The 12,434-nt window shown below is 30.1% G+C and overlaps 1 protein-coding gene across 2 annotated transcripts in view; it reads left to right on the top strand.

Moving 5' to 3' along the window:
* Positions 1–9,126, top strand: part of LOC142332960 (uncharacterized) — a 111,710-nt gene extending 102,584 nt beyond the window's left edge. For both annotated transcript variants that reach the window (XM_075379679.1, XM_075379680.1), the window contains exons 4-6: positions 603–791; positions 4,413–4,530; positions 8,812–9,126. In XM_075379679.1, the coding sequence (XP_075235794.1) occupies positions 603–791; positions 4,413–4,530; positions 8,812–9,021 (517 nt within the window). In that variant the 3' untranslated portion in view covers positions 9,022–9,126. The remainder of the gene's footprint in view (positions 1–602; positions 792–4,412; positions 4,531–8,811) is intronic.
* Positions 9,127–12,434: the final 3,308 nt, after the last annotated feature.

Raw genomic sequence — 12,434 nt, 5'->3', positions numbered from 1 at the left:
TTTGTAGTTTGTTGTTAAGAGATGGAGCTTTATATTTTTGTTAATTTTATACTAATTCTGATTATTGTTATATTTTATAGAATTTGATTATTCACTATCCAAACAAAATCTGTTTAAATTTAATGTAGATTATAAATTTCTGTATACTTCACATTTGCTTAATGATAGATTATTTATCTTTGTTATACACATTTCTATACTAGAGCTCACTTTTTCTCATTTCAATTGTTGTAAAGCACTAACAAAAAATATTTATGTAAAGAAATATTTATTTTAAGAATTTTTCTTCTGAAATCTATTTCATTTATTTATTCACATCCAGTTACAGTTATTTTCTTCTATTTTATATAAGAAATGAATTTTGTAATGTGTGAAAAATGCTGAATCTAACCAGGATTGTACCCAGAACCTTCCAGATGAATGTCAGAAACACACTGCTCATCTACATACTTTGGGAATTATTCCCAGTATGAATGCTTAATTTGCTTCAACCAACTTTTTTTCACATCTACCTTACACTGTAAATTTCTAGTTTATTATTTTATTTTATATTATTAGCTACTATCAATTTCATAAAAAAATACTTTTTTGTTTTTATTTAGGTTGGATGGAGAACTACACGGCCAACTTATTAATTTATCAAATTTTACATGGGATGGATTTTATGCATGCCTTTTCAGTTTAACACTACAATTGAATTTGATAATACCATATATAGAACTAAATGGTTATTATGACTTGAATGGATCTGCATACAATACATTCCCATTATACGGTTCAGGAAATTATTCGTAAGTTGTTATTTCTATAAAATAACTATATTACTTAGCTCATCTGGGCCAAAAGTGCTGTAGAAACCAACTAAAACATGCCTTCTCACAAGCTAGATAAATATAAATTTAAAAACTTTTACAAGCCCAGATTAATTTGTAACCTTTTTTTGTTATATTACCTGCATTAACTACATTTACAAGATAAAATCAAAACGTCTCTAGAGACTTAGAGATTTAAGCTCGTTACGTACTAGATGATCAATTGTTAATGACAAAGTTGACGGCAACCACTAAATTCAAAATTTAATGCGACTGTAAGCACAACTTCATCCCGCAACCAACAGGATTCCAGCATCTAAGATAACATGAACTACCAGGTGGCTGCATCACTTATTTTTCATCAGGAAAAATACAAGATCTAAAATCTGTATCCCTGCCAACTACTGATGATCTCAATTTATTAAACAAATCTTTAAATGATTTTATAGGCATTCTTAGAATATTAGAAAAATGTATCATTATACAGTCTTTTTTATAAAAAAAAAAAATACTTTAAACATTCATTTTTCTCAACGTTCTTCCAGTAAGTTCAGAGGATGAATGAGGAGTATTCCTAAGATGTGTTGTTAATTGAAACCCAACCACCAAAGAACATTGGTATCCACGATCTAGTATTCAAATCTGTATAAAAGTAATTGTCTTTACTAGGACTTCAATGCTGGAACTTTTGACTTCCAAATCAGCTGATTTAGGAAGACGCATTCACCACTAGACCAATCCAATGGGTGATGTCATACACTGAATCCAGAACTTTTCCACTTCTTAAAAATATTTCAGGCAAAGAAGGAAAATATTTTTTCACAGCACAGGAATTATTTTGTTATAGTATCATTTATTGTTCACATGAAGATGAAGATAATATAATGAAACACTTATGTATCATTCCCAGGCACTCACAAAAAAAGTTAATACTTTATTCAAATTATTGCATAATTAAACATTATACAGATTACATCAGGAATGTGTAGGTGTGCTATGGCATGGATAAAAAGGACCTCAGAAATTGCTTGGAAAGATCAAGGGAAACGTCACAAAAATCTTGATCAGATCATTACAAAATTAACTATAAAAAAAGGAGTGTTAAAATTTATAACGGTAAATAAAAATATTAAATATATGATGTGGTAATAGAACAAATATATAAGACAAATAAACAAAATAAAATAAGTTTTTAAGGCATGAAGTGAAATTATTCAAGGCAGTTTTAAATTAAGAGCAAAAAATATTTTGTTGTTATAATTATTATTATATTATTTGAAAACTCACAGATTGTGATACTCATTTAATAAAAAAAATTTTAATTTAATTTTAAATAAATTGTAGAAATATTTTTTTTAAATGGGTTTGTAATTTATTAAAAATAATTTCTAATAGAAAAGGTAATTTTTTGTTTAGTTTGATATTTTCAAATACAAATAAAGCAAGCTGCAAACATATCCAGATATTGATAAAAAGTACACCTCCCAAGCATTAATCTCTCTTAATTGTGATAGAATCAAGGAAGTTACCATTATAAACATTTAGAGATGCAACATTATAACTACTCCTGCAAACAAGAATTACAATCACCTACGATAATGAGTGACACAGATCGTAAGGAATTAAATGTTCTTCGGTATGCAAGAAATCAATACTAAAGTTGAAAAACATGAAAACCAAGGAGCAGCTGCTTATAATAAGTGCGGTACATAACTATAGGAGTGTAATTTAAGAAAATATTTTTTGGCTAAAAGCTGTGGCCGATTAAGAACTGGCTACAAAATTATTAGCGCAAATTATCTTTAAAAGTACAGTTAAAATTTCCAGTAACTAAGCATAGGAAGCCAAATAAATTCCATGTGGATTAGGAATGGTAAAAATAAATTTTAAATATAATTTATAATAGACATAGTAAAGTGAGAAATATAGTTTTAATAAAGTAAATTTCTTTATTCAGGAAGAAAACCTTCAAACTCTCACAATCTGATGAGAAGAAATACAGAAGTCCAGTTTTAAAGAAGACTTAACTTCTACCAATACTTGCACTAACCTTTCCCCTTTAATGTGACTGGCTGAGAGGAGTTAGATTTTCTTCACATAATTTCAGTGATAGGGAAAGTTACTTTTTTAAAATCCTGTACCCATCCTTGAACTACTTTTCAATAACTAAAGGGAAAGAAATTTTTATCCTAACATATTTTCAACTGGTCAGCACTTGTAATGTTTTCACCAGAGTCAAAATGTCCTAATTTCCCAAGAAATTGTGGGCACGATGGATACTTCATCCTCTTAATAAAGTTGTTTATCTTATTGTATGGTAACACTGAGGATAGCTTGTCCTTTCTCACCTCCCAATCTCCCACCACTTTTCCTTATGCTTGACCCCTCTTTATTATTAGTTCCTGTTAGCGTAATTGTAACCCTTTTTTCCAAACTCACAATGCTAGGATAGGCACACTCATTCCATCCTTGGTGTTATAGGTGAGCTGCCTGTGGATCAACTTATAAAGACCCTATTTCTATCAGTTGGTTGTACGATAAACCTATAATGCCTGAACCTATTAGATCTAATCCTTCTTAGAACACAAACAGAAAAGTACTAATATCCCACATCAATTGTTTTGTTAACCTCAACCTATCTTTACAAAAAACTTGACTGGCATTGTTTATTCATAGATAGAATTTCCGATAAAACAATAATCTGAATAAATGATAGTGGGAGATCATGACATATTTACTCGGGTAAAAACAACAAATCACTGAGCAACAATTTTATGTTGATTGGCTGAAATATGTTACAACAAAAAGTTTTTCTTTTTGGGTATTAAAAAGCAATTCAAGAACAGGTATAAGATCTTTAAAGAAATAACCTTCTCAGTCATCCGAATTGTGTGGGTAAGGAGATTTCTATAACCTAATGGAATGAAAGAGGTATTACAAAACTAATTGCATTTTTGTAAACGAACCTCTCGCACTCTGATAATAAACGCTGTACATTAATATTTTCTTTCAAGTTAAAAGATACTGTGATAGTTAAAATCCAATCTGAATTACACCAAAGAATAAATCCAAATAAATATTACATATTAACATATTTATAAATACGACCCTATGATCTTTTATAAGATGGTGAATCATATCCCTTATGGCCTGACAGTTCCACAACCAGGTTATATTAGGAAAATAGCAATATGGAATTTGAAAGCTATGAAGTATAAATTCCAGTAGCTGAAGCCATATTTAATAAACTAGCTCTTATAAGTCATAATAGTTAAACGTCTGGAGCAGCTACTGATTGTTATTTATACATATATTAATGACAAAGACATAAATGTCAAAGATGCTTAAAATTTATATTAAAAACACAAACCGAGGGAAAAAGTTTTTCCCAAAAAATGATTTGGGAAAATAGAACAGATTTTCAAAACCTGTACTAATTGTGGTTTAAAAAGCCTATTATAAAGCCACAAATTAGTTTCTAAGCCTATTTATAACAAATATATATATAGCAAGATTAACAGTGTACTTTTATTAAAGTTATATATAGTATTATTGTTTTTATAATAATTTAATAAATGAGTATTCTAATTTTTATTACAGATTTATAGTAGAAAATTTAAATTTTACATTGACAACACAATTTACACCACAGAGAGGTGATAAACCACTAAAACTTAATTTGACTGCAATCAATTTAAATGATTATTCTAATATAAAAGTAAGTATAAATATAATTAACAAATTATTTTAGAAACACTATTTTTCTAATCAGTATGGTTACACCCTATAAGGGAAGTAGCATTTCAAGAGATACAGCTTATCTCAGCACTTCTATATCCCTTCCTTATCTCAACCCATAATTTTGTCTACAAGTAAATACATTTTTTTCATAACCCTTATAAACCTTTATTCTACTTAATTATTTTGGATCTTTTTTCTCAAGAATTTCAAAAGCATTTATAAATAAAAATTTGAGACCTGAACCATAATAAAATTAATTTAAAATGAAATTCAGATAGCAGAATAAATCAGCTTTGCAGCAACTGTGTACCAGGAAACAAAGTAGAGTGCTCATTAAGATAATGCTCAAAAAAGTATATAACACTTGGGCGAAGAAGGAAGGAGAAAGCTTGAGTGCATTCGCTCAAACGGAAACAGATTAATTTTGATGTTATACAAGGCAAGTTGAAGTCCGATAACAGTGATCCTAATTTTCTTCTTGTTAACCGATGCTGAATTTTTTGTGTATAACTACAAACCGCTAAAGTTTTCACACTAGAAGTGACCATTATCCCTCCCAAACCAAGGCTAATGCCGGCCTTTGTGTTATGTGTGGTAGCGTCTCGGCCTTTCATCCAGAGGTACCCGGTTCGAATCCTGGTCAAGCATGGCATTTTCAGGCACACTACAAATCATTCATCTCATCGTCTGAGGCAATACCTAGAAATCTCCATAATTGTTTAGGTGCAGCAAATAACCTTTCTTCAGAACTCTCATATTTATATTATTTAAAAAATAATTTATGACAGGATCACTGAATAAACATCTCTTATAAAGAAAATTATATATAGATTGAACTGAGAACCTCCTCTTTTTGAAGTCGATTAAAAACCAGAATTAGAACTTATTAAATGATTTGTAAGACCAAACAAAACTGATTGACTTGCAAGTTATAGGTACCCGTGAATAAATTTGTACAAATTTAAAGAGGTCATTCACACTTCTGCAAGAATATTTTCTATTGGAATAACTACAAATTATTAATTACAATACTGAAATTTTACACTGACCATCCCTGATAAAAAAGAAAAATAATGTTATCAGTTTAAATCCATTTTAGTGATGATCTTACTCCTGCTGCGATCTAGATGAAAGATAAATAAATCTCTAAACAATGTTTTAAATGGGAAGTTTGAATGAATACCAGAATGTGAACTTAGATTACTTTAACATAAAATCCAATCACCAAAATCAATGGTCTGCGATTAGTAGTTATAGTGTAAACCAGTGGTATACACTGATGAGTCACAGCGCCACTTTTCAATTAAAATTTTTCCATGGCACCCTACTCTAAATAAAAATATGACTACTTGTAAGTAAGAGATAAAAATAAATAAAATTTGTGTATCTTTAATTTTTACTTTATTAACATTAAATTAATAATTATAAATGTCTTGGTTCAATTAATTATGACGCTTTTACAGTATTTTGCGGCACCTCTGTGAAGAGGTTGCAGCTCACCGGGACACTGAGGTGCACAGTTTGGGAATCAGTTGTGTAAACTATTTAATTTTTAAAAAATTCTTAAATAATGAAAATTTAAAGGCTATGAATGATTTTTAATTAATAAATATTTTTTTTTAATGTTTCATATTTTATTAAAAATAAATATTTATATTTAAGAAAGTGAAAATGTTCATGTAGATCTTCATGAGAAAATGTTGATTCTTTACCGATAGAACTCAGAACAACCTAAAATTTAACAAAAAAAGCCGTTAATTATCACTCATGTGAACCGACTGAAGTCAAAAAATATTATTTAAAACATTCTTTAGCGTGTTCTTTGTATTACACTCCATATTTCATGAAAATCTTCAGGAAAAATTAAAGATCTCTATTCAAAACAGAAACTTGGCCGATCAGTTAAAATCAAAACTATCATTAGCAGAAAGCAGGACTAGAGACTCGCATGGTATAGAGGTTGACCAGAAAATTATAACAGCAGCAGCTAATTAAATATTATACAAAAAAAAATTGTCCATCATATCTTTTCACCATTCGTTTTTTTGTTGTTGTATAATAAGGATTTTGGTATAATAATAAAAAAGGATCTTTCTTTCTTTATATAAGAAGGAAAGGAAGAACAGGGCCAGAGTCAGAGTTACATTCCAAGACAGAAATACATGTTCATGTAACCATGATGAAAGTAAAAAAAGGTGCCAGCATATGGGTAGAAAAGAATGATGGAGGCTTGTTGCCTGAACTTGTAATGCTAAAAGATAATAGGAAAATAAGAAAAAAGCATTCCCACTCATTTAAAACAGAAAAAACTGTTGTTAATAAGGATCTAAAGTAATTTTTTGCGTAGGAGTAACAGTGTGGAAGCATACTAGTAACGCTGATCTAGTAGGAATACTAGATCCACCCTTAAAACAGGTGAAAAGGGAAACAGTTAGTATATAGCTAGTGTACAGTTAATATTAGTTTACAATTAATACTGTATAAAATGTATAAAATCAACTCTAATATTGTTTATTTGTTTGATGTTTTAACAATCTTTTTGTTTTTCCTTTAGTTTCAATTTTTAACAAGTTTTTAAATAATTTATCAAGACTGAATTTATTTAAAATTATATTTTTAAATAAATCTTCATATTTATTCACAGATTAAGTGTTTATCGACTTTTATTTAATATTTTCAAAATTATTTTAAATAAAATTAATTTATATTTTACAATTGTTTCTCATAAATATCATTGATTAGAAAATCTAAATCATTCAATAAGTAAAGAGACAAATACATATAATAAAAAAAAACCTGATTTCAAATGTATGACAGTTCCAAAATCATAAGCTGACATCCCTTTAATGTTAAATTTTGTTGCAAGGATATTGTGTATCTTTTTAAATCTTTAAATTAAAAAATCTTGGTGATAAATATATAACTGTCATCACTCAACAGTAGGAATGCTCTTAAAAAAAAGCAATTTGACAGAATGACATTCATGGATAAGATTTTTTCAGAGAAAATACACCACCACCTTAAATTTATTCCTAGCTGCTAAAGCACTGTGATTTAACGGTTTATGAATCATGTAATTTTGTAGTGTTTGAACAGTTCAAAAGTGGCTGAATAAGAATAAAAATACGAATAATTATACTGGGACATAAAATCACCAATACTGGTATTTTTTCAAATCATTACACATACATAAATAATTAATCAGATTCTTACTAACAAGAGTTTTCTCTTTGTTAAATGAGCAGAAAACGGCAGAAGACTGACCGATTGAAGTTTCTATTCTGAACTGATTTAATCTCATATTAATGAACTTACTTTGGCCAAGTAATAGTAGAAATTTTTTTTTTAAATTCAGTAAATTTTAATCAGTATAATTCACCCAGTTATCATTAAAATGAAACAAAATACATCCAAGACACATTTCAAATATGTTTAATGGTTATTATATAACAACCAGAATTCATATGCATTGGTAACTCAAACGATACTGTTTATTTAATTGGAGAAAAGTTTTAAAAAATAATAACTTCTGTAAGATCTAGACCTGACACTTTGAACCGAAATCTAAGCGAAAAATCACAGAGTAGAACCATCCAGTTCTTCGGTTGAAAAAAAGTTTAAGATCTGACATCACCTGGCGAAGTAATGTGATTTTTTGGGATACTAAAGGTCAAATTTTCTGAGTTTTCTTGGAAGGACGGTGTTCTATTATCGATAATCAGACAGCCAGTATTATAAAAATATACTTGAAAATAATGTAAGAATATAATACTAAAAAAAGGGCAGTTTACAAAAAAATAGGAGTGCTTCTTCAGCATAAGCTTACAAAAACATAGTATAGTCAAATCTTTTCAAGTCTTTATCAAGCTGACAAATTTATTGTACAAACTGTATTAAATCTATAATCATTTTTCTCTTTATTTATTAAATACTGTATATTTTTTTTAATTTTATTTGAATACTTACACCCACCTTAACAATAATTTTTATTTCTCAGGATATCTACTGTCGTTTATTTTGTTTTTTTTTTCAAACTATCGTATACCTAGCAATCATTTGCATGATTTTTATGCCTTTTTTCATATGTACTTAATGAAAATCGGCACAATATTTCTAAAATAACAGGAGGATACCAAAAATACTACCTAACATGTCACTTTTGTATGACTGAAATAGTCATATAAAGTAATTTTATTCTCTTCCCGAAAACAAATTTCAGCTGCATTATTGAATTCTAATTTTTATAATTTTATTTCAGCTAAATTTTGGTGAAATTTTTGGTGGAGGATCATTGTCAGAAATTTTTAATAATTTTACAAATGATATACTTTCAGCAGTTATATATAGAATAGTTGGTTTATTAGAAAATCTATTTTCTCATACAGTAAAATATATAATAATAGAAAATTCATATAATATTACAGTTACACAACTAATTGACTACCTAAAAGAGTATCCGCATGAGTGAATGGTAGTCTGCAAAATAATATGAAAAAAGTTGTTTTAAATATTACTTTTATATGAGTACTGTATCATAAAAATAAAATATTTAATGTGGTATTTTATTACACAAGTTTTTGTTATTTATTTATTCTCTTTATGATAACAACAGGCTTATAACCAATGACACATCCCACCTACTCCTTTTTTTTATAACAAATAAATTTTGTAACACATGAAAAAAGCACCAAGCCTGATCAGTATTCAAACTCAGAACATATGGTATGTATGTATATATATATAATTACAAACCGTACATATTATTTTTCCTCGTTCAAGCCATCTATGAATCAAGCTTGAACGAAGTGGGCCACTGGCCCACATAAAAAAATCCTTACTTAGGTTTTATTCTTCCCACTTTTCTTCTGATTTTTCATCCTCTCAATACTTCATTCTACTTCCTGCAGCTTCTCTTTTCTCCTCTGAATCTAAGCCCGCTCCTCCTTTTCTGTTAGTACTCCCAAAAAGCTTCAAAATTTTGACTGTTCTTTTGTACCTTCCTCTGTTCAGAAATGTTTTTTCTTCAATGTCCATCTCTTCAATATCCTTGGTCATTCTCTCAATCTCCATTTATTTTTTGTCATAAAAGTAGTTGAAAAGCTGAAAACAGTTTTAGTTAGCCTTCCTCCATTCCTTTGGTATAAATGTCTTAAGCTGTTGAGTTTCCTTTTTCTCATCTTTTTCATCTTCTATATTCTCCATTCCTGTTTAATGCTTCTTTCTTCTGTAGCTCTCAATCTGTACTGTCCTTTAATTTTCTTTTTGGGTCCCTGAACTGGTCTTAGTATTCTCTTCTCCACATCCTTAACCCTTTGAATATATTCAATGATGTTCAGGGAATATATTCCAGTGATACCGGAAGTGCAATACTTCTGGTCTCACTGCTGTGCAATAATGTCTGATTTTTGCCTTGATAAAATTTTTGGATACTACTTAAAATGTTAAGTAATTTTTTTAATCAAACATAGGGAAAATGTAACACCACTTACCAAACAAATATTAACATCCAGAGGTCTGACTTAACAGTTCATGATTCTAAGATACTTTCAAATGTCATAAAATTACAAAGATTAGACAGCTGTTCCTTCAGAAACACTCACCTCAAATTGATCTCAGATGTGTCTTTACACATTGACGGTGGTACTGGTTACGTGTGTCCTGTACGAACATATATGGTAAGGAACCCTATTCTCCTCTCACAATAGGTGGGTGCCCTTTCCCTTCTGTGCAATGGGTGTATTTTTTGTCAATCTTCCTCATTTATTTTTTTATATCATACTGAGCAATTTTAAAGATTAAATTCTGACATTGGCATAAAATTACATTCATATTGGACCTGGGTGACCAGTACTTCATAATTTGAATACAAAATTCACAAACATTTCTATCAATGACAATGACAGCATTAGAAGAGCCAAAACTTACAAGATAAGGTGTCCTCTTTTTTATTTTGTTTTCTGTTTAGCCTCTGTAACCACTAAGATATTACCTTCAGAGGAAGAATGAGGATGATACACATGAATGTAAATGAAGTGTAGTCTTGTACAGTCTCAGATCGACCATTACGAAGATGTGTGGTTAATTGAAACCCAACCACCAAAGAATACCGGTATCAACAATTTAGTATTCAAATACATAAAAAAATAACTGCCTTTACTAGGGTTTGAACTTTAAAACTGTCACAACTTCGTAATCAGCTGAATTGCAATGACGAGTTCACCACTAGATCAATCCGGTGGGTATACAGGTGTCCTTTCTTTTTCTGTTTAGTCTCTGGAACCACCATAAGGTATTATTTCAGAGGATGATATGAAATCTTGTACAATTTCCGTTCAACCATTCCTGAGAAGTGTGGATAATTGAAACCCAACCACCAAAGAACTCCAGTATCCACGAACTAGTATTCAAATCCGTATAAAAGTAATCCTGGTAAAGACCAGGATTTGAACCTTAGAACTCTCGACTTAAAAATCTGCTAATTTGTGAAGACAAGTTAACCACTACATCAGCCTAGTGGGCTTTATACAGGTGTCCTGTAATGTACCAGTGAAAATGCGAATACCAGACAATGGGGAGGGGAGTGGTAACACAAAAATTACATATATTAGAGAAAACCTGCAGCGCCAGTGTGTTATTTCTAGAGGAATGAAATGTTTTTTGTAGCACATATTTAACCTTATCAATTCAAAATTGCTGATCAATAATGTGGTACTCCCATTCGGGTAAAATTTTTCCGGTCTCCTGAAGGACTAGGTACAATAATAGATACCCAGTGCTCAGAAGATATCTTGAAATACTTCTTTATATAGGAAAATAAGTGATGAACATATAAGAGCGTTCCACGGCAAATAGAGTTGAACACCTCATAAATGCAAATCACAAATAAGCATGAATGATGAGAAAGAGGGAGAGGTACTGGATTGAGGATTTTGAGGTGTGAATATTGAGAAGAATGAAAAAAATAAGATTGATAGATAAAATGAGGAGTGAGAAAGTAATTAACAGGATTAAAGAAAAAAGAGCAATTATGTAAAGAATACAAAAAAATAAAAGGAAACCAATTAGGACATGTACTTTAAGGAAATAGTATTTTGACAACTACATTGGAAAGATTAGTAGAAGGAGAAAAGAAGAAGGATGAAGTTAATAGATAAGGTGAAGATTGGAAACTGCAATGGGATGAAGAAGACTTAGGGCAGAGATGGTTGGAGACAGCATTGGCATAAGCAACTTGTCACCAGGCTGAACACCAGATGATAATTGCAAAAATAAAAAGGGATTATAAATGGTGGTCAGTTACTGGTTTCCAAGCATTAATAATCTTTGATACATTATTCACCACATTTTTCTTATTGGCTTTTTAAATTAAAATAATTTCCATTGCAGTTCTTAATTTTTGCACTTAACTATTACCAACTGTGACATCAAAATTTTCACCTACGAATTGCAGTTCAAAAATAAGGGCTGATAAATTATAATTAGCAAGTGCAACATTGAATGGTTCACCCATGTATAGTAGCTTTAAGTGATCTGTTGAGCAAGTAACTGCCGCACTGCTGTCAGTTCAGTGTTGTTTGTTTTTGCAACACAGTATGTTAAATGGGTGTGGTAATAACAAATCCCACCATTTTTTAAGTTCAATTGGTGATTAGATTTCTAAATGCAAAAGGACATAATGCTGCTGAAATTCACCATCAATTGTGTAAAACTTATGAGGCCTACCGGCATGAGTGAAAGAAAAATGAGGCAATGGTGTTGTGAGTTTAAGGTGGGCCATTCAAATGTCCATGATGAACAGAGAAATGGCAGGCCTAGTGACCAGACTGACAATCTCATTGAATGTGTGAATGTAAAAGTTAAGATATCATCGCTTTACAATTA

Source organism: Lycorma delicatula, chromosome 12, assembly GCF_047948215.1.
Source record: "Lycorma delicatula isolate Av1 chromosome 12, ASM4794821v1, whole genome shotgun sequence".
Lineage (NCBI taxonomy): Eukaryota > Metazoa > Arthropoda > Insecta > Hemiptera > Fulgoridae > Lycorma > Lycorma delicatula.
This window is presented reverse-complemented; position numbering and strand designations above follow the sequence as displayed.